This window comes from Euleptes europaea, chromosome 3 (genome assembly GCF_029931775.1).
Source record: "Euleptes europaea isolate rEulEur1 chromosome 3, rEulEur1.hap1, whole genome shotgun sequence".
Taxonomy (NCBI): domain Eukaryota; kingdom Metazoa; phylum Chordata; class Lepidosauria; order Squamata; family Sphaerodactylidae; genus Euleptes; species Euleptes europaea.
In genome coordinates, this window is record NC_079314.1 from 10,754,685 (window position 1) to 10,776,665 (window position 21,981).

The window sequence follows — 21,981 nt, forward strand, 5'->3', positions numbered from 1 at the left end:
TCTGCCCTGCAGTCTTATGCCCCCTCATCTGCCAAAATGGGGGGGTCTGTTTGAAAAAGGACAAATGTCTCTGCCCTCCCACCTGGACCGGCAAGTTCTGCCACATCCCAGCGCCCCCTCACTCCCAGAACCAGGCCCCCACCCGCCGAGGAGCAGATGAGGAGTCTCCATCCGAAAGGGGAGCACAGCGTGCGACCAAGTCCATGTACACACTGCCGATCGCCAACCATCACCAGGAACGTGACGGTAAGGGAGAGGGCCCTGGGAGGGGAGCGCCAGGTGCTCACGGAAGGATGGGGCAGGATGTGGGAGGCCGCTGGGACCAGCAGTGTGCTGAGGCACAGAAGGCCAAGAAGAAGAAGAGTTGGTTTTTATATGCCAACTTTCTCTGCCGCTTAAGGAAGAATTAAACTGGCTTCTCTTCCCCTCCCCACAACAGACACCTTGTGAGGTAGGTGGGGCTGAGACAGCTCTTAATAGAGCTGTGACTGGCCCAAGGTCATCCAGCAGGCTGCATGTGGAAGAGTGGGGAAACCAACCCGGTTCACCAGATTAGCCTCCGCTGCTTATGTGGAGGAGTGGGGAATCAAACCCAGTTCTCCAGATTAGAGTCCACTGCTTCTAATCACTGCTTCTACCCACTACACCACGCTGGCTGTCTTGGAAGGCGGACTCCATGGCATATGAAGTCCTTCCCCTCCCCAACCTCTGCCCTGTCCAGGCCCCATCCCCAAAATCTGGTATTTCCCAGCTGGGAGATGGGAACCCTAGTTTTGGGCCCTGCCACCAAGAAAGAAGGGAACTGGAAAACTCTCAAAGGGCCTGGGAACAAAATGGTTTCTGGAGGGATGAAGAAGAGCGGAGACACGTTGACTGCAAACATCTAAGGAGATGTGATAAAGGGGGCCAAATTCCCTCCCCAAATGAGGAGTCACACCACCAAACATTTTGGGGAGGATTGATGTGGTAAGGAGGTAGCTTAAGCATGAAGAAGAATGTCTGATAGGGAAACCAGCATGGTGTAGTGGTTAGAGTGTCAGACCTAGGATCTGGGAGACCCAGGTTCAAATCCTCATTCTGCCGTGGAAGCTTCCTGGGTGACCCAGGTTCACTCTCAGCCTTGCCTACGTCACAGGGTGGTTGTGAGGATTAAATGGAGGAGTATGATTATCTGAATCAATAAACGAGGGGAGAAATCTCTCTGCCTTGCTAGCTGAGTGGGTGCCCCACATGTGGAGGCAGGGTACCCAGAGACTCTGGGGAAGGCCAGCCCCCCCCCCATACTTCTCTGCTGGTGAGCTTTCCAGGGGCATCCGGCTAGCTGCTGTGGGGAAGGAGGGCTTGAGAGACCCACCGTGGCCTGATCCACCAGGGGAGAGTCCCATTCCATGCGAAGTGCTGCGGGGACCATTCAGCTGTCCAGGGACATCCTGTGTCCTGCGAGGGGCATCAGCTGGGCGAACAGACCCGGGAGTTTATCCTCCTGGGCCGGGGGGGGGGGTGCTGCTCCCAGCATTATTTGACACTAGTTGATCAGTGGTGGGTGGGTGGCTCAGTCAGAGGGCAAAACCCTTCCTGTTTACTCTTGGGGAGACAATGCCTCCCTCCCGCTCCCATGCCCATGTGGTTGCTGTTGTGATCTGTCCCCCACCCCCAGGTGTGGCCTCAATGGTGAACGTCCACGTCGAGCACCCCCTGGAGGCATCGGTCACCATCCACCAGGTGGAGCGGGTGAAGGATGAGGAGCTGCCCCCCAGAGACACCAACGCCCTCCCGGTTTCTCGTCCCGCGCTCTACAGTGTCCTGGCCCAAAGCAGCTCTCGGGACCCCGGTGGCTACAGCGAGGACTCTGGATTTGGCTATTGCTTCAGGCACCTGCGGGGTGGAGAGGTACCCGGGCAGGGGGGACAGCTGTGGCTCGTGCGCCCACCTGCCGGGCTGGCTCCCCCAGGGGAAGCATCATTGGCCCAGGGCTGCATCTGGGTACTTCTTGGTGTCGGTCTAACCTCCCTTCAGATCTGGCCTCCATCTGCTTGGGGTCACCTGGACCCCAAGGCGGGTTTTTGTAGCCTGCTTGGCCTCGCCCCCAGCCCTCTGCCTTGAAAGGGCTAGAAAGGAAACCTGCAGAGAAATGGCATGCAGGAAATGGCAGCTGGCAGTGGGTTTGTGGCCCAGGCGCCTTGGTGCGCTAGGCTGGTTGTGGGGCTCTCCCCTTGCCACATGGCAGGTGTGCGCAGAGGTACTGGTGTGAGTGGGCAGCTGCTGCCCGTGTGCACCTGGACGGGTCTGTGCTTGCCGAGGCCAGGCCAGGCAGTGTCTGGGGAGGGCTGATGGATAGCCCCTTCCCGCTGACCCCTCCCACCTCTCCCTTTCAGTGCAGCGCCCCCCTGCCTGGCTTGCGCACCCGGGAGATCTGCTGCCGTGGGAATGGCCTTGCCTGGGGTGTCCACGATTGCCAGCCATGCAGCACCAGCGACGGAGGTAGGGTTCTTTGGCAGAGAAGGGCCCCTCCAACTTTTGGCTGGGGCCGCCTTGGTGTGTGTGTGTGTGTGTGTGTGTGTACGTGTGTGTGCCCATTTGTATCTGGAAAGAGTAGGCCAGGGGGGTGGCAAATATGATCTCCAGTGCAGAGAAAGTGCTGTGCGGTGTGGGGGGCTTTTCCCCTTGCGTGTGGGACACTCTGGGACTGGGGAGGTGGTTGCTGCCTGCCCCAAATTCTTCCCCTGCTTTGCTTCTGCAAGTTTCCCCCTTGGCAGTTGCTTCACCACTGCCAGCTCTGCCATGGGGCAGACAGGATTCATGCCAAGAGGCTGGAGGGGGGTGAGAGAGAAAAGTGGCCGTCCATTAAATTTTACACTTCACTTAGCACAAAACACTGTGTGTGGTGTAGGGCCTGGGGGCGGGAGGGGTGGCTCTACCTGCAGAGCAGAGGCCATGCTGAGCCCCACTTCTCTCCCTCCAGGGGACACCGGTGCAGTGGGGCGGAACGAGGTGGCCTGCCCCAAGGGCTTCCGGCGGCAGAACGGCTCCTGCGTGGGTGAGTGGGGGCTGTTGGAGCTCGGGCTGGTGAGCAGGGGGCCCTGCTTGGCTGTCCGATTCTGTTAAGACTTAATTTTCTGCTACCATTCAGAGGGATTGGATCATTCCTCTTGGTCTATTGAGAATAAGGCTTGATCCCACACACGCACAAAAGACACAAGACGTTTGTCTTTGTAATAAAAACAATCTTTACTCTAACTCAGGGTAGAGGATAAAATTCACTGGGAGTAAAACAAGAAATTCTGTCTACATTCTAGGTTTCCGAGACTTGCCAGAGTCTCTCTGGCAGGCACTAAGCTTCCTCATGAGTAGGCATTCTTGAGAGCAAGAAAGCCTCTCATCCTTCCAGGCTGGCGTTTGGAGAAGAAGTGGGGTAACTGCTTTCACTTCTAACAAAGGATATCGAAAGCAGTTAAACATGCAAATCGTTGTATACGTGACCCTTAGGCAGGGCTGCAATGGCCACCAAACTGACCACTTGGTCAGTTACAATATTAGCCCTTAACTGTCTGACATGTAACAAAGCTCGCTATCTAATACCCAACAGATTCCCGGGGGGGGGGGGGGGCTAAAGTAGAGCTTTTTAACTGCACCTCCTCCTGCTATAAAGGACAGGATACAACAACTTTTGTTCCCCTCCCCATGTCTCTGCTGTGCCCTCTATCCTTTTGGCTGCCTCCCCTCCCCCAGATGTAGACGAATGTCAGGAGAGACGCTACTGCCACAACGGGGGCTGCACCAACACACGGGGCAGCTTCACCTGCATTTGCCATGAGGGCTACATCCTGGACTCTTCCCGAAGCAGCTGCATCTGTGAGTTGGGTGCTTGCGGGGCAGGGGTGGGGGGCAGTGGGCTGGCATCCCGCTCCAGCTCCCCTTCTGGCGTCTGCTCTGCAGAGGGGCCACGTGTCTCGTGGCATCCTTTGGGGATCCCCCCCCATGCACACACACCCCTGCCCATTGCCCCCTGAAGTGGCTGCCTCCTGCCTGCCCCGTCTGGGCGAGTGCTGCCCCCTGCTCTCCACTTGCAGTAGTGACTCTAAAATGATCTCAGCCCATGTCAGACCCATGGCTGGGCTGCAGCGGAGGGTGGGCAGTCCAGTGGGTGGGCTTTTCTTCTTTCTCGCCGGATAACCTTGTCCTGAACTTTGGCTGGCGTGCAGAACGCCTGCGGAGGGCAATGTTAGGAGTCCCAGCAGACACGAGTCTGAGCTGAAATTGAAATGCCAGGAGAGCAAAACAAACGGCTTGCGGTGAATCAACTTAACATTTTTTGACTGCATTAATTATACAATCACAAGGAATGAAACTGGGGGAAAGGAAGAGATCCTTGTTGAACAGATTGATGCTTGATGACCCCAAATTGGATGAGTTATGCAGCCATCTGCTCAAGCTGAATAGCAATTTGTAGTCGATGAACGGGCGCTTGCATTCGAAGAAAGATCAGAACTGGTGGATTTTAGCCCCGAGGTGACGCAATGCAGGAAATGTGCTTTCCAAAGCCCCTGTTGGTCAGGCCAATTCCCATCAAAGTACTGGAATCCCGGACTTGCAAACAGGAAGCGGCTCGTCTGCTTCAGAACGGGCGGTGCGGGAGGGGGGGCAATGCGGGAGTTTGGAGGGAAGGAAGGTAACCAGCGGGTACTAAGGGGAGTGGGGGGCTGAGTCTTGGGTTTGAAAACTTGGCCACCTTCCCCCTTTGGTTTCTCTTAGCTACTCCTGAAGGGATAGGAAAACATGAAGGATTCTAGCTTCAGGCGTGAGTTAAAGCACCCTTTCTCCCCCTGCCCCACAGCAGTGTTCAGAGCCTCTTTGGGCTCTCCTTTATGCTGCTGTGTGGCTGCAGGAACCCAGAAACCCAATCCCTTAAGAACCTGAACCCCGAAACCCAATCCCTTAAGAACCTGCCTTCTCAAACGAAGCCTTCTTCCTGCAACCCAGGTAGCACCGGCAGCCAAAGAAAAGAACAAAGTCACTTGTCCTAGTGTTGCCATCCTCCAGGTACTAGCTGGAGATCTCCCGCTATTACAACTGATCTCCAGCCAATAGAGATCAGTTCACCGGGAGAAAATGGCTGCTTTGGCAATTGGACTCCATGGCATATGAAGTCCCCCCCTCCCCAAACCCCCCCCTCCTCAGGCTCTGCCCCAAATTCCTCCCGCCAGTGGCGAAGAGGGACCTGGCAACCCTAACTCATCTTGTTGTCTGACTTGGTTAAGTACTGCACAGTCTTTAAACAGCATTATTCTCCTCTGGTTTCTCATTGCAAACGTTCAGACTTCCAGCGACATTATGGGTTATTTGGGCTTCTGTGGGAAAATATGTTCCAAGCTCAAGCAACAACTTACAGACCGACTTCTGGAACACAACCCATTTGTAAGATGGGAGCTTGCAGTATATATAAACGAATCTTGGCAACTGGTAGCACGGGGTGTGAGTTCTGGCCCTGCCTTGTGCTGGGGGTTGACTCCAGGTGTCATTTTGGTTTTGTCATGGTTTTCCAGCCTGAGCTTCTATTGGCAAAATCAGAAGAAGAGGACTCCCCCCATTGCACAGCTGGAACGGGAGGGGGGCCTGAATGTTCCCTTTGCAGGTCAAAAGTGTTGTAGGAATTATTAGCAGCCCTATCCATGGAGGGGGGGCAAGGGAGGCCCTCAAACCTGCCCCCCTTCCTCCCCCACCAACTTCTTTCTGTCTCTTGCTCCACAGCCCACCACGTCATCTCAGAATCCAAAGGTCCCTGCTTCCGGGTGCTGCGGGATGGGGGCTGCTCCCTCCCCATACTCCGCAACATCACCAAACAGATCTGCTGCTGCAGCCGCGTGGGCAAGGCCTGGGGGCACGGCTGTGAAGGGTGCCCGCCTTTTGGCTCAGGTGAGGCCCTGCCCAGGGTGTGGGGGAGGTTGAGGCAGTGGGGGCTTCTGAACTGTGGAAGGGGGCGAAGCTCTGCCTGCTTCATCCGTGCTGCCCTGGGTCTCGGCTGGGGGTCTCTGTTCGGGTTGGTGCCAGCCCCAGCCCAGCATGTGGGGGACAAGGAAGGGGTTTGGGGGGGGGGAAATGGGTGCAGCGTCCAAGGCAGCGCCATGAGTCCTGACTCTCTTGACAGATGGATTCAAGGAAATCTGCCCAGCGGGTCCTGGATACCATTACTCGGCCTCTGACCTCCGCTTCGACACACGCTACCTGGGTCAGGACCTGCCCCGAGTGCCCATCATCCACCAGCCTGGTGGGCGGGAGCCTGCTGCAAGGCTGCCCCCGACGACCACGGCCCCCGCCACCCGTACGTCTCGCACCTCCTCCCTGGCTAGATGCAAGCGAGCCTCCTGGCCCTCAGAACAGCCAAACACACCCATCGGTGCCAGGTTTTTTTTGGGGGGGGGCTCAGCCAACCCAGCCAGATCTTTTGTTTATTTATTTAATCTATCCTTTATTCCGTCCTCCCCAGCCAAGGCTGGGCTCACCCGGGGGGGGGGGGCTTTGTTCCTGTAGAATCCAGTGTGGAATAGGGGGGAGGTGCTGGGACGAATTGAAGGGGGGCAGAGTGGACGGCCAGGCTCAGGTGGGGCCAGCGCAAGTTCGCTTGAGAGTCGCCTCTGGATGGAGGGCTGCTCCCGCACCCTGTTTGGCTGGTGGGCAGAGGGAAGCCACACACCCCTGATGCCGGCCCTGCCTCCTTTGCAGGGCGCTGGAGCCCCTCTCCCACTGTCCCGCTGGAGCGCCAACTCTTTTGGGGAATGCTCACTCAGCCTCCTGAAGCAGCTGCACCAGGTACAACCAGATGTGGACCACTGGTTCTGGTGGGGAGTGGGTTGGGATGCCAGAGTGAGGGGGAAGGTGGGGAAAGAAACAAGGAAGTAGCCAATCATCTCACTCTTTCCTCCAGAGGCTGGGCAAAGTATTTGCGAGCGGCGCCCACAGGTGTGTGGTCCGGGACGTTGCATTCCCCGTCAGGGGGGCTACACGTGTGTGTGTGACCGCGGCTATTGGCTGAGCCCACAGGGCACCCACTGCATCGGTGAGTGGGGCTGTGAGGGGGGGGGAGCTTTAAGGATGCCATCTTCAGCCAGATATGCGAGCATAGGGGGAAATGGGGTGGGCAGAGGGCCTGGAGAGTGCAGGTGGGGTGCCTTTGGCTCAAAGGAGAGGTCTAACCAGCATAACTGTAAGTTTGTTAACATTTGTTTTCCTAAAGTCCAGCCTATATGTCTGGCTACATACAGCTTTTCCCTTGCCCAAAATTGTAAACTCCAAAATTACATGATCACTGCTACCGACCCATCAGCTTGATGTCTATATATTTTGGAACAAATAATCAAACATTCAGTCCTTGGGCATTTAGAAAGGATTAGTGTGATTACTAACAGCCAGCAAGCATTTCTCAAGAACAAGTCATGGCAGACTAACCTTATCTCTTTTTTTTGAGAAAGTTACTACCTTGCTGGATCGGGAATGCTGTGGACATAGTTTATCTTGATTTCAGTAAGGCTTTTGAAAAGGTTCCCAATAATATTCTTGTTGACAAGTTGGTAAACTGTGGCTTAGATCCTATTACCGTTAGGTGGATCTGTAACTGGTTGACAGATTGCACCCTAAGAGTGCAATGGTTCCTCATCCTCTTGCAGAGGAGAGACAAGTGGAGTGCCTCAGGAATCTGTCCTGGGCCCCGTGTTGTTCAACATTTTAATAAATGATTTGGATAAAGGAACAGAGGGGATGTTTATTAAATTTGCAGGTGATACTAAATTGGGAAGGGTAGCAAATACAGCAGAAGACTGAGCCAGGATACAGGATGGTCTTGACAGGCTGGAAAACTGGGCTAAAACCAATAAAATGCATTTCAACAGAGATAAATGTAAAGTTCTGCATTTGGGTAGGAAAAAGCAAATGCGTAATTAAAGGATGGGGGAGACTTGTCTTGGCAGCAGTGTGTGCAGAAAGGATCTTGGGGTCTTAGTAGATCATGCACTGAACACGAGTCAGCAGTGTGATGCAGTAGCTAAAAAGGCAAATGCGATCTTGGGCTGAGTCAACAGAAGTATAGTGCCCCCATCACACAAAGTGATGCTATTGCTTTACTCTGCTCTGGTTAGACCCTACCTAGAGTTCAGTTTTGGGCACCACAATTTAAGAAGGATATAGACAAGGTGGAATGTGTCCAGATAGGGCAACAAAGATGGTGAGGGGTCTGGAGACCCAGTCCTATGAGGAAAGGTTGAAGGAGCTGGGTATGTTTAGCCTGGAGTGGAGATGACTGAGAGGTGATATAATAACCATCTGCAAGTACTGGAAGGGCTGTCATATAGATGATGCTGTAGAGTTCTTTTCTGTTGCCCCAGAAGGTCTAATTAGAACTAACGGGTTGAAATTAAATTAAAAGAACATTAGGAAGAACTTCCTGACAGTTAGAGAGGTTCCTCAGTGGAACAGGCTTCCTTGGGAGGTGGGTGGGCTCTCTTTCTTTGGAGGTTTTTAAGTAGAGGCTAGATGGCTGTCAGCAATGCTGATTCTGTTAACTTAGGCAGATCTTGAGAGGGAGGCTCTCGTGGCTCCTTCTTACATGCCCAGAGTAATGCCGATTGCCACTGTGAGGTCAGGATGCCATTTTCCTCCAGGCCAGATTGGCCAGGGATCCTGAAGAGGGGTTTTTTGCCATCTTCTGGGCATGGAGTAGGGGGTCACTGGGTGTGTGTGGGGGAGAGGTACTTGTGAATTTCCTGCATTGTGCAGGGGGTTGGACTAGATGACCCTGGGGGTCCCTTCCAGCTCTATGATTCTTCTATGATTCCCGTGGCTGTGTTTTGAATCCTAGTGTGGATGGAAGGTAATCTGCACATGGTCCAGAGCTCTTACCTCTGTCTACTTTGCACTGCTGTGCTTGGAAACAGCAAGTAGGTTCTGGGTTTAAATATTGAGAGGGGCCTATCTGACCAGGCTGGCCCCTTCCTCTCCAGGCCGGAGCAGGATTTGGCGGGGGGAAGGGGGCTGCCTATCTATGTAAGACACAGCAGTTGAGGCTTTTCTCTGCTCTCCCTTATGCCCCACCCAGACGTGGATGAGTGTCGGCGGAGCCCCCGCCCTTGTGCCAACGGGTACTGCGAGAACTCGAGGGGCAGCTATAGCTGCAGGTGCCGGGCTGGCTACCAGTCTGACCCGTCCAGAACAGAGTGCCATGGTGAGTTCTGCTTGGGCACTGGGCAGGAATCCCAGACACTGGGGAGAAGGAGTCATGTACAGGAGCTTGACCTGGCACTTTTGTTCCCACCACCACCCCGTAGACATTGACGAGTGTGTGAAGCTCCCCCAACCCTGTGCCAACGGGCAGTGCCTCAATACCATTGGCTCCTTCCGCTGCGCATGTCCTCCCGGCTACCGACCTGACCCAGCGGGCCTTGAGTGCCAAGGTAATGGGGTGAGATCCAAGCAGAGGGTGGAGAGAGATTTGGGCAAACAGGAGGAGCGGATGGAGGCAGGCAGCGGGGGAGGGTGACTTTTTAGGGGAGTTCATGCAGTGCCCAAAGACTTCATGCCGTTCGTGGCCACAAAATGTTGTGTCCCCTAAGATGGCTTTCAAAGGGAGGCAAAGGCAAGTTCCTGGAGGTGAATGAGTCTGTGGATGAGTGGGCAGTCTGGGCAATAATTGTGTGTGTGTAGGGGCTTTGGCGGGCAACTGGAGGGAATCACTTCAGGAAAGAGGGTACAGGGCTACATGGAGCCCTGCTGGTCCGTCCCAGCAGGGCCGCTGCCAGTTAGGAGTAAGCTACACCACCCCCCCACGATGGAGGCTGAAGGGAGGCCTGGCCCCATCCTCATGTTTATGAGTTTTCCCCCCATTCTAAGAAATTTGATGATCACATTTGGAAAAGAGTCAGAATACACGTGGTGGACAACATCCCACACTCAGTCGTGTCCAGAGGAAACTGTTGCGAGGGCTCGAGACCTTTGATATGTGCGCATTAATATTGGTGCCCCCTACCACCACCCCGCCCTTGAAACAGAAGGGGAAGCTAAAGGGGGTGAATGACTCCGTTCCTGGCAGACCCCAAGCCAGCATGGTGTAGTGGTTAAGAGCAGTGGTTTGGAGCAGTGGAGTCTGATCTGGAGAACCAGGTTCGATTCCCCACTCCTACACATGAAGCCTGCTGGGCGACCTTGGGCTAGTTACAGCTGTCTTAGAGCTCTCTCAGCCCCACCTCCCTCACAGGGTGTCTGTTGTGGGGAGGGGAAGGAAAGATGATTGTGAGCCGGTCTGAGTCTCCCTTAAGTGGTAGAGAAAGTTGGCATATAAAAACCAACTCTCCTTCTCCTTCCCCTTCTTCTTCCTCTGTTCCCAGACATCGATGAGTGCTCCCAGAGGCCCTCCCCATGCGCACGCGGCCGCTGTGACAACGTACCAGGCTCCTACCGCTGTGCCTGCCCAACCGGTTACCAGTCTGGCCCCATGGGCACTGAGTGCCTGGGTAAGAGAGTATACTGCTTCCCTCTCCCAGGAGAGGTTGCTGGGGGACAGGCTTCTTTTGGCCTCCCACCCCTGGACAGACTGCTTCAGGCTCACCCTCTGAGAAGCTGATTTGGTATCTGGGATCAGCCTGGAGGCAGCAATAAAGCAGGGTTTGCCTCTGACCATGTGCAGAGAGCCTCTCTTCCCACCGCTGCCCTGGTGAGGGGCAAGGAAAATGCCAAGGCCCTGTTGTGCTTTTCCAGATGTGGACGAGTGCCGGGAGAGCCCCCCCATCTGCCAACCAGGTCGCTGTGAGAATGTGCCGGGGGGGTACCGATGCACCTGTCCCATTGGCTACCAGGCCAGCCCCCTCGGGACCCGTTGTGTGGGTAAGATTCCCAGCAAGGGTAAGCAGGTGGGGAGGGGCTGGCATGGGGGGGGAAGTGGAGATGCTCCCCCAGTTGGGTTTCCTTTGTGGCCAAAAACTGGACTGCAGTGTTAGGCTGAGCCCTTGGTGATGGAGAACGGCTATAAAGAGAAGAGCATCTCTGGGGCCGTGTGCAGAGGTCACGACCTTCTCATGATCCAAATAGCTCCACTTCCAGGCCAGCCAGCATTTTCTCTGCCCCCTCTGCAGATGTGGATGAATGCCAGCAAGAGCCCCCACCCTGCGGCTCTGGGCGCTGTGAGAATGCCCCTGGTGGGTACCGCTGCCTTTGCCCCACAGGATTCCGAGCCAGCCTGACTGAGAACCAGTGCCTGGGTGAGGGCCGGCAGCAAGAAGGCCTTTGGGGAGGGGGCTTCCGAGGGTCTGTTGCCGTCTCCTGGCTGTCGCTGACCATCTGTGCTTGTCTTTGCAGACATTGATGAGTGCTCGGCACAGTCGCCTTGCGGCCCCCATGGGCGCTGCACCAATACAGAGGGCTCGTTCCACTGCCAGTGTGGGCAGGGGTATCGGACGGAGGGTACAGAAGGCCCCTGCATGGGTGAGTGCCAGGGCACCAGGGAGGAGGATGGAGAATTGAGGGTCAGGCTCTTACTCCCTTGGCCTGGGTGTCTGCCTGGCCTTAGTGGTAGCCATCTGGGCATCTTCTTGTGGCCCCCATGGGTCCTTGTTACCCTTTGAAGAGTCCTTAGCTGGGCACTACCAGCATAAAATTGAATTTTATGGGCAGCTCACCCACCCTCAAGACACCCCCACAGTCCACAACTGCTGCCAGATGGGCTGAGGAGTACCAGAATTCTCAGGTGAAGTTGGTATCGCTTTTCTCTGGTTAGACCTCACCTAGAGTACTGTGATCAGTTTTGGGCACTGCAGTTTAAGAAGGATGTAGACAAGCTGGAAAGTGTCCAGAGGAGGGCAACAAAGATGGTGAGGGGTCTGGAGACCAAGTCCTATGAGGAAAGGTTGAAGGAGCTAGGTATGTTTAGCCTGGAGAGGAGACAACTGAGAGGTGATATGATCACCATCTTCAAGTACTGGAAGGGCTGTCATACAGAGGATTGTGCAGAGTTGTTTTCTGTTTCCCCAGAAAGTTGGACCAGAACCAATGGGTTGAAATTAAATCAAAAGAGTTTCCGTCTAGACAGTAGGAAACACTTTCTAACAGTTAGAGTGGTTCCTCAGTGGAACAGGCTTCCTTGGGAAGTGGTGAGCTCTTCTTCCCTGGAGGTTTTTAAGCAGAGGCTAGATGGCCATTTGTCAGTAATTCTGACTCTATGACCTTAGGCAGATCATGAGAGGGAGGGCACCTTGGCCATCTTCTGGGCAAGGAGCAGGGGTCATTGGGTGTGTGTGGGGGGGGAGGTCATTGTGAATTTCCTGCATTGTGCAGGGGGTTGGACTAGATGACCCTGGTGGTACCTTCCAACTCTATGATTCTATGATTCTAGGTGGTGTATTGCTGTGCCCCTCTGCCAGTCTCTAAAGGGCTAGCATGCCCTTTCTGCTAACTTGGCCAAACTTGGATAACTTAATCCATCATGCTGTGTGCATCTCATGAAGTGGACTGTGATCTGTTAAAGGTTATGTGCCAATACGTCTGTTAGCCTTTCATTTGCTGTGAGTCTCGGAGAGAGGGACTTTATATAAACAACCACTAAGTCGCAATTGGGTGACTTTTGTACAGCACACAAAAATAGCAAACGATCAGTTCTCACTAGGGATGCTGTAGATTTCTCAGCCAGCCTCTCTGGCAGATGAACTTACCTTGTTCGACACAATTGGACTGTGAGCTGATCAGGGATATGTTTGGGTTGCATCAGGCAGCTCAAACAACTGCTGAACAAGCTTCCTGTTGGTCAGAAGCTGACTCACAGCTGATGAGAATCATCTGGGAGTTGGGTTCTTATCCACCACAAACGGTCAGCAAAATGAAATTGCAAATGGGAGGTCTTCTTTCCTGTCCATTTTGGACAGGGAAATAAACAATGCTTTTAATCTCTGCATTGCAAAAAGGTGTCCTTGCACCCCTAGTTCTTGCATTGACTACTCATCCTCCCCAGCAGACCAGCTGGATCTTAGCAGACTAGAGAGGGTCCCTTGGGGGGGGAGGGGTAGTTGCAGAATGGACCCAGGGAGGAAAGTTTGATAGACTGGGACTTCCTCCCGCTCCCCCAAAAAGACGAGGCTCTTCCTGGAGTGTGCCCTCAGGCTCCCTGCCTGCAGCTCCAGGGCCGCATTGGACTAGGCGTTACCTCCGCCTGCAGACCTCCCGTGCTGCCCTCTTTTCGGTTAGAGGCAGGCTGCCCCCATTCTTCAATAGTACTCTATGCAGTTGCTCTCACTTCATCCTCTTTTCCCTCCCCAGATATCAACGAATGCTTGGAGGGGGACTTCTGCTTCCCACGGGGGGAGTGCCTCAACACAGATGGCTCCTACACCTGCCTGTGTGCCCAGGGCTTTGCCACTGGCCCCAGTGGGGCCTCCTGTGTTGGTAAGGGACCCCATACCCCCCTGGGTGGGGCCGCTGGGCCTCACCACAGAGTACCTGATGGAGCAGAGAGGGCTGGGATCCAGGCCCCAGGGAGGCTGCTTCTGGGTATCCTCAGGTGGTCTTTTCATGGGTACGGGCTGCCTTCCCACCATGTGGTTACCCCTCCTCCTCGCCCACAGATATCGATGAATGCCAGAGCAGTGCTGTGTGTGCCGGTGGACGGTGTGCCAACTCAGAGGGCTCGTTCAATTGCTACTGCCCGCCTGGCACACGGAGCAGCCCCAACAAGGCCTCCTGTGATGGTGAGATGCTGGGAAGGGCTGGGGCAGTCTGTCGGGGGCAGGGAGCGCTGAGTTGCAGGTCCCAGGACATCTGCCTGAAATTGCGCAGTCCAGATCGAGACTTGCGCTAAACTCTGGGGGTGTCCGTCCACATCTGGGGCTGGGCCCACTTTGAGCCCCTCCCTCTGGGGCCTCCAGCCTGCCGCCTTTCTGCAGCCCTGTGATGTCCTTGGTCTTGACTATTTGCGCAAGATCTGGGTCCCTCAGCCCTTCTCCTCCCATGTGGCAGGTGTGGCCTTGGAACACAAGGGGGGCTGTGAGAGGTCCTTCCCATGGGTATGTTTGAGTGGCCTGCTTTGCCACTGCTGTCTGCCGGCAGCCAGCCCTCCCTGGGCAGGGCCGCTCAGCCACCTTTTCTCTGGCACCCCCTGGCTCTCCATCTCCCTCTTCCTCCTCCTCCCCATCCCAGACATTGATGAGTGCCAGGAGTACGGGGCAGCCCTCTGTGGAAGTCAGCGCTGTGAGAACTCTCCTGGCTCTTACCGCTGCGTGGCGGAGTGCCAGGGGGGCTACCGAGTGCGCGCCAGCGGGGACTGTGTGGGTGAGTATCATGGTGCCTGGCACCACGAGGGACTGATGGGGAAGAGGCCAGCTCCTGTAGATGTTGCAGTGGCCCTTCTAGGTGGGCCTGAGCCCTTCTGAGATTAGGTGGGTGGGGGAGTTGCCCTTTCCCCCAGTGCCAGGCGCGCCGCAGCTGTCCTTCTGTGGCTGGAAACTGGGCTCAGACGGAGGCCTCTGTCCAGGGGCTGTGCCAGTGCACCCCTTGGAAAAGGAGTCTCCCTGAAAACATTCCCTGGCACTAACCCCCACCCCCACCCCTCGCTGCTCTCCTTTCAGACATTGACGAGTGCCAGGAGTATGGGGCCCGGGTGTGTGGGGACAAGCGCTGTGAGAACACTCCGGGGTCCTACCAGTGTGTGGCCAGCTGCCAGTCAGGATACCAGGCCACTGCAGCCGGGGACTGTATGGGTGAGTGAGTGACAGGGTTGTCTGGGCTGGGGAGGGGAGGCAAGCAGCCCCCGGGGGGTGTTTGGGCGGGCGGGCGGGTCGACCTTGCTTTTCTGCCTTGCAGATGTGGACGAGTGTCGGAACGTCTCGCTGTGTGGTGCCCACGCCGTCTGCCACAACCTGCCCGGCTCCTTCCAGTGCATCTGTGACCAAGGCTACGAAAGTGCCAGAGATGGCCACCATTGCCTGGGTAGGTGGGGGCTGGGTGTGGGGAGGGGCCCTCTGGCCGGAGGGGGCGGCACCTGCAGAAGGCATGTGGCATGAGGGGGAGGGTGCCCTCGGTGCGGTTGGGCTTGCAAGCCGCCAGCTGCCCCTACCTCTTCTCACAGACGTGAACGAGTGTGAGACGCTGCAGGGCGTCTGCGGAGCAGCCCCCTGCGAGAACGTGGAGGGCTCCTTTCTCTGCATTTGCCCCGGAGCTGCGGAGGAGTTTGATCCCATGACCGGACGCTGCCTCCGTCCGCCGGGAGCCGCAGGTGAGAGCAATGTGGGGAGGGGGGCGTGGAGGGAGGGGGGAGGGGAAACCCCTGGCAAGGAAGGGCTTTTGGTGCAGACAGGAGTCAGGGGCCACCGAGGTCTCGGGGAATAGGCTAGAGATACCCCAAAGACCGTGCTGGGTCCACGACTGCCCTGGCTGGTGGGCCCCTGGGAATATTCCAGCCCTCTCTCAATGTCTGTGTCTTGCAGCGCGGCCCCCGGCCTTCCCCAGGCGCACGGAGGCTTCCCTCCCGGAGTCCCAGCCCTCTGGGGCCAGCCAGGGCCCCCGGCGCGAGTGCTACTATGACCCCGACGCAGCGCAGGCCTGCGAGAACGTGTTGGCCTGGAACGCTACCCGCCAGGAGTGCTGCTGCAGCCTGGGCCACGGCTGGGGCCTCGACTGCCACATCCAGGAGTGCCCGCCCCCGGGCTCAGGTGAGGTGCGGAGGGGCCCCGTGGCAGGGGCCGCCTCGCCCCACGGGCTTCACTGGGCACGGTGCAGCAGACTCAGAGCGCGTGAGGAGGGGGCTTTCGGTGGCCCTCAGTCAGGCTGAACTACTGCTGGGGCAGACTTGAAGTTGATTGGGGGGTCATTTGAGGGCCATTACAGATGTGGCCTTGAAGGTCAGAACTGAGAAGGGGAAAGCAGGAGGGGCGACTTCGTTTTCCCCTCTCTTGTTTTATATAATTTTTTTTAAATTTTTATAACATAACACCTAAAACAAAACAAACAAATACAATAATAAAAAATACAAAAAAGTATCAATAATATAATCTGTGTAATACATTCAAAATTGCAAAATTCAAAATATCCTTTTGACCCACCACCCACCATAAAAAAGTGACCCGTCACCAGACTTCCGGAGAAGTGACTAAACAGTTTAAAGAATACACTATTGACAGTAAGATAATAAAAAAGTTAAACTTATTTCTATAACTCATTAACTAAAATAGTAAAATCCATTTTTGCCAGTTTATCCCAATATGTGACGGCCTTCGCCCATGTTTTTTTAAATCCTTCCATATCTTTTCCATGTAGGAATTCTGTTAATTTGGCCATCCTCATATACATCCATAATTTCTCTCCCCAGTCACTAATTGAAGGTTTATTTACTTGCTTCCAAACTTTAGCTGTTATAATTCTTGCAGCAGCAAAACTATATTGACAAATGACCCTATCATTTCTATCCATTTTTTCTTGAGGAATCCCCAATAAACAAAATGCAGGATTTCTTTTTACTCTCGTATTAATCAAATTATTAGTTTCTCTTATTAGTTTTTTCCACAAATTTTTAATTTTTTAACATATCCACCATGCATGCATAAAAGACTTCGTTTTCCCCTCTTGTGCCTTTTTTTCTGCCCCCCACCCCAGCTGCCCCTGTCCTTGTGAGGGAGTGGGTGTATGCCCAAGGAAGGGATCCCTGCCCGCCTCTTGGGCCCAGAAAGAGCTGCCTGCCAGTCAAGAGGGGTAGGGGCTGTGGCTCAGTGGTAGAGCCTCTGCTCAGCATGCAGAAGGTCCCAGGTTCAGTCCCCAGCATCTCCAGTTAAAGGGAATAGGCAAGTAGGTGATGTGAAAGATCTCCGCCTGAGACCCTGGAGAGCCGCTGCCGGTCTGGGTAGACAATACTGACTTTGATGGACCAAGGGCCTGATTCAGTAGAAGGCAGCTTCATGTGTTCATGGGAGTTTTTTAAATTAGGGATCCTCCTCCCCAATTTAGCTGGAGGCTGGGGATCCGGCTGATGATAAGCATTGGGGGGGGGCGTCTGACAAGGAGGCTGTGGGTGGCACTAACGCTCTGCTTCCCCCTAGCCGAGTTCCACACCCTGTGCCCTCGTGGGAGCGGCTTCGCTGCTGCAGGCCCCGGCTCGGCCACCTCTGCCCTCACAGGTGGGCACTAACTCCTTGCTGCTCTGGGGTGGATTTTGGGCAGCCCTGTCCTCCTGGCAGGGGTGGATGAGGGTGTGTGCCATGTTTAAGCTGGCAGCCAGGGTTCAGCAGCCCGGGGCCTTGGGCAGCCAGATGGGGCTGGGGAGCTTTTTTCCTAAGCCAAGTTTTCCTCCTCCTCCCCCTCTGGCACAGATGTAGATGAGTGTTCCCTCTTCAGCTCCCAGGTGTGCAAGGGCGGGGTCTGCGTGAACCAGGTGCCCGGCTACTCCTGCTACTGCCCCAGCGGCTACTACTATGAGACCCAGCACCTGGAGTGCATTGGTGAGCCTCCTGCCCCTTCCTCCTGCCAGCTTCCTTGTGGCCCAGGACTTGGCATCGGTGGGTTTTGAGCCCTGAGGAGCCCTGAGGAGCCACCCCCCACCTGATGCCTGATGCCCTTCTCCCCCCACCCCCTAGATAACGATGAGTGCCTGGATGAGGAGGCAGAGCCTTGTGTTGGAGGCCACTGCATCAACACCATCGGCTCCTACTACTGCTCCTGCGCCCCTCCCCTGGTCCTGGATGCCTCCCAGCACCGTTGCGTGGCCAACGACAGCCAAGGTGTGTGTGAGTGAGGGCGGGGGCTTGTGTGTGTCTGCTTCCCCACTCTCTCCTGCCTTGGATTTTGTTCTGGGGGGCAGGGGATGGGTGAGAGGGACCCCACAGCATCTCTTGGGGGGCATCTGTGGTTGCACGTGGCACTTAGGCACAGACACGTCTCTCATGCCTGCTTGCACCCCCCCCCCCAGATGCCAACCTGGCCATGTGCTGGCAGGAAGTGGGGCCGGACCTGGTGTGCAGCCGCCCGCGCCTCGACCGCCAGGTGACCTACACAGAGTGTTGCTGCCTCTACGGGGAGGCCTGGAGCATGGACTGCGCCCTGTGCCCGGCCCGTGACTCAGGTGAGCCCCCCTCCTCCGCTTCTCTAGGCAGGAGAGTCCAGGCTCCTTGCTTGGAGACTAAGCGCCAGACACCTGGTGGGGGTTCAAGGGGGTGGGAAGAGCCTGTGCTACCCCAGCTGGCCAGTAGAGCAAAACGCTTTGGAAGGGCCTCATTCCAGGGGACGAAAGCCGCTTCTTCAAGGCTTTTGCCACAGGTGCTGTGAAGCCACCAGCCCCCCTCCCTGTAGTCTGAACCACCCCACCCCTGGTTCTACACAAAGGACTGCTGTTGCACTGACAAGCCGATGGGGGGAATCCCTCTGTGATCTGTTCTGAGAAGGCTGCCCAAGGGACTGCACAGACTCCCGCAGGACCGGGGTTGTGATTCCGTCTGAATGCCCATCACGGCAGAGTTGCTGTTCTGTTTCAGGGAGAGGGGAAAGGGTTGCCGGGGCCCGCTTCCCCACATACCTCTGCTCTTCCCTCCCCAGAGGACTTTGAGGCCATGTGCAACGTCCTTCGTCCCCCCAGCTACGGGCCAGTGCGTCCGGCGGGGCTGCCCTTTGAGTATGGGGGCGGAGAATTCGTGCCCTACGGCCCAGAGATATTTGCGCCTCCGGCCCGTCCGGCCCCACGGCTCCCCGACTATGACCCCTACCCACGGGACTCCCTCTACGGCCCATCCCCCTACGAGGCCAGTGACTTTGAGGACCCCTCCTATGGTGACGTGCGGCAGGAGGGAGGATACCCGGCCCGCAGCCCCCTGGAGCCTGAATGGCACTATCCGCTACGTGGCAGCAGCAGCAGAGGCGGGGGCTCCTACTCGGAGCGGCCAGGCAGGGCCAGTGAGGACTACCGTAAGTGGCCGCGGCCGGTGCTGGAGCTGTAGGCGGGGGGAGAGGAGGCAGTGGCAAGGGGGCGTTGGGGAGGGGAGAGTGTCTGGTCCCAGCCAAGAGGGCCATAGCCTGGATGTGCCCGAGGGAAGGGGGGGAGTCAGTGTGACTCTGAACGAGGAAGAATCGCCGGCGCCCACCTTTCCCCTCCAGGCCGTTCTGAGGAATTTGCAGCACCCCATGCAGAAGAATGTGGCATTCTGAGCGGCTGCGAGAACGGGGACTGTGTGCGCGTTGACGACGGGTTCACCTGCCTCTGCCACGAGGGATACCGCCTGGACCCCACCCGCATGGCTTGCCTTGGTGAGCACCATTACCACGCCTGCCCCCTCTTATCCGCAAAGCCACCAGCACAGAGGGGTTTGGGTGGGTGTGGGCAGTGAAGGTTCATGAAGGGCTACGAGCCAAAATAGTGCAAGGGCATCTCCATGGGTAGAGACGGGCAGCCTCTGAACGTGGCGCTGGAAGGCTGTGCTTGGCCTCCGGGCCCTTCTTGTTGGCTGCTGTGTGAGACGGGTAGCTGGACGAGATGGACCCTCGCTGGCCTCATCCAGCAGGCCTTCTTCCCTGCCCTGCACTTTGGTCTCTGCATCACTGTTGACCCTAGGCTTGGGCCAGGCCAGCAGGCCACACAGGCAGGGCTTTATCTTGCCTGCGGGATGTTCCCCTTTCCTGGAAGCCCTGCCCATCTGCTGACAGCCTCTCTCTCCTCTCCCCCAGATATCGACGAATGCATCGAGGTGGAGGGACTTTGCCTGGGCGGTGAATGCTTCAACATGGATGGCTTCTACCGCTGTCTGTGCCCACGTGGCACCATGCCCGCTGGGCAGCCCCCCCATTGTGTCTCTGCCCCTCGCAGTCGAGGCTGAGCTGGGAAGGGAAGCCGAGTATTTATTACCTGTATAGACTGGGAAAGCGTGCGGGGATGGGGTGGGAGAAATGCTGTACGGCTTCTTCCCCCAAGGCCTCCCAGAATGGCCTTCTGTATTTCCTAGGAGGATGCACTTAGTTGGGGGCACAGATGAACGCATCTTGTCTGCTCCCAGGGGCCGGGTGTGGGGGGCTCTTCTCTTCTCACAGTGGCAATGAGAGGCTGGAGGACGTCCCAAATGGCAGTGGCCCCGGGGGGAGGGTGATGCCCTCTTCCTGACCGAGGCTGTCTTTAGGTGTATCTTGCAATAAAAACCAAACGCCACCTCTTCTTCTGCAATCTAGGGCTGGGAACCAGCTTGTGTCTGAGCCTAGGGGCAGGTGGGCAATATCTGTGCATGGTTGGGGGCCATATGCCCCCTCCCTGGCCGTTAGGAGCCACCGTGTCACACAACTGGAGAGAGGCTTTTTCTGTGGCTTCGTTCCTTTCTCTGGTCTTCATTAACATGCCCCCCGGCCAGGCACAGCATATGCCAGGGGTCCCCAGTATGGTGCCTGTGGGCATCACGGCACCCACTCACACCTTTCCTGGTGCCCAAGTGTTTTTAGGAAGTGGGTGGGGCCAGGTGGGGCTTTGGGCCAGCAAGGCTTCTGATTGGCCACTGGAGATTTGATTGTCTGTGCAGATTTTTAAAAACATTGCTCTGGCAGCAGCGGCCACCACAGCACCAGGGTCTTCACCGTGTGAGAGATGGTAAGCGGAGGCAGTCATTTTGTGGCTGGCTCTTCCATCTTGTGGCATGCACTTGGTGGCTTCGCCCACCACGCCGTGTCAGAATTCCAAAGGTGCCTGCAGGCTCAAAAAGGTTGGGGACCCCGGGATATACCACAAGCCATGGGGCTGAGGGGAAATCCTGCCACTGCAGATAGCAGCCCCCAGGCCTCTGCCTGCATCTGCCCACAGACAGCACAGCGCGCACCTGCCTGCTGACATGAGGCAGGGGTGGGCAGTCTGAGCCCACCCTCTCGGAGCCAGAAACAAGAGCCTGCATGCCCCCACAGCCTCCTCCTGCTGCTGCTGCCGCCGTCCAAGACCCTGGCGGTTCAGGGAAGACGTGCCTCACACAGCCGCCCCAGAGGCTGCTCTCTGGGCAGACGTTGGCTCCTGTGGGTGAGACAGAGCCTTCTGAACCAGCACTGCTGATGCCCAGCTGGGCAGATGACTTCTCTGGACGTCCACTGGCGAGGGGGGGGGAGGAAGCCACAGCAGCAAGCGGTTAGTACTAGGACATTGGTTTGGGGAGAATGCCTCAGTGCCTGCAACACAGTCGTGCCTAACCCCCCCCCCCATATAAACTCCCCATTTCTCCAGCAGGTTCTAGTCATTTCAAAGCTGTATTCCGCCCCGGTTTCCTCCACCCCTGCCTGTGAGGATATTCCCAGCACCCCCACAGCCACACCCAGCTGACGCCAACCCAGCCCCCCCCCCAATTCTCTGCTGTTACTGGAACAATAAAGGTTTTCTGTAAAAGAACCTGATGTTGGAATCACTAGGGAAACGGGAGGGGCTTCGCTGTCGCCAGGCCTAGCAGCACCCCCAGAACAGCTCAACTGACCCTGGGCCAGCCCTTTCGAGGGCTGGGGAGAGTGGCGGGTGGGGAAGCCCGAGAAGCAGCTTGTTGGGGGCCAGCTTGTCTCCCCTCTTCTCCCCATGCTAAGAGGCTGCAGTTAAACTCTTCTGCAGTTAAACTCGCCAAAGTTTGGAACCCCAAGAAATGGGAGAATTCAGCCCGGCTTCTCTCCCTGCTGTCCATAAACTCGAGCCCCTGACATGAAGGTCTCCGTTCATTCCGCACTATAGTAAAGTGCGCATCAGGGGCCCCCAAACAAACGTTTCAAGCTACCTTGTCTCGTACCACATTCCACGCCAAAGATTCAGTTCTCCACTCCTGTGTCTTCTCAGTCCTCTGAGTGCAGAGGCACTTTTGAAAGAGCCCTCAGCGTTCATCTCTCATAATGTTCATCTCTCGTGAAGTCAATCTTAATTGGCAATGTCTTTATTAAATAATAAAACCCACATTTTAAATCAAATGAATCAGGTAGTTTAGAAAATCCGTAAAGTGTGTGTGTGTAAATATCACCCACACCCCCATGACATTTCCTCCC

At 56.2% G+C, this 21,981-nt stretch overlaps 1 protein-coding gene across 1 annotated transcript in view; it reads left to right on the forward strand.

Moving 5' to 3' along the window:
- The window catches only part of LTBP4 (latent transforming growth factor beta binding protein 4), a 33,108-nt gene extending 13,259 nt beyond the window's left edge, over positions 1-19,849 (forward strand). Inside the window, exons 2-29 of the mRNA XM_056847765.1 lie at positions 13-246; positions 1,658-1,890; positions 2,376-2,481; positions 2,963-3,037; positions 3,730-3,852; positions 5,749-5,913; positions 6,146-6,319; positions 6,721-6,807; positions 6,923-7,054; positions 9,086-9,211; positions 9,315-9,440; positions 10,741-10,866; positions 11,115-11,240; positions 11,338-11,463; positions 13,288-13,413; positions 13,593-13,715; positions 14,164-14,295; positions 14,592-14,723; positions 14,827-14,952; positions 15,092-15,238; positions 15,450-15,674; positions 17,055-17,132; positions 17,325-17,453; positions 17,589-17,732; positions 17,921-18,073; positions 18,544-18,909; positions 19,099-19,248; positions 19,666-19,849. Of these exons, the coding sequence (XP_056703743.1) occupies positions 13-246; positions 1,658-1,890; positions 2,376-2,481; positions 2,963-3,037; positions 3,730-3,852; positions 5,749-5,913; positions 6,146-6,319; positions 6,721-6,807; positions 6,923-7,054; positions 9,086-9,211; positions 9,315-9,440; positions 10,741-10,866; positions 11,115-11,240; positions 11,338-11,463; positions 13,288-13,413; positions 13,593-13,715; positions 14,164-14,295; positions 14,592-14,723; positions 14,827-14,952; positions 15,092-15,238; positions 15,450-15,674; positions 17,055-17,132; positions 17,325-17,453; positions 17,589-17,732; positions 17,921-18,073; positions 18,544-18,909; positions 19,099-19,248; positions 19,666-19,814 (4,139 nt within the window). The 3' untranslated portion in view covers positions 19,815-19,849. The remainder of the gene's footprint in view (positions 1-12; positions 247-1,657; positions 1,891-2,375; positions 2,482-2,962; positions 3,038-3,729; positions 3,853-5,748; positions 5,914-6,145; positions 6,320-6,720; positions 6,808-6,922; positions 7,055-9,085; positions 9,212-9,314; positions 9,441-10,740; positions 10,867-11,114; positions 11,241-11,337; positions 11,464-13,287; positions 13,414-13,592; positions 13,716-14,163; positions 14,296-14,591; positions 14,724-14,826; positions 14,953-15,091; positions 15,239-15,449; positions 15,675-17,054; positions 17,133-17,324; positions 17,454-17,588; positions 17,733-17,920; positions 18,074-18,543; positions 18,910-19,098; positions 19,249-19,665) is intronic.
- The last annotated feature ends 2,132 nt before the right edge of the window (positions 19,850-21,981 follow it).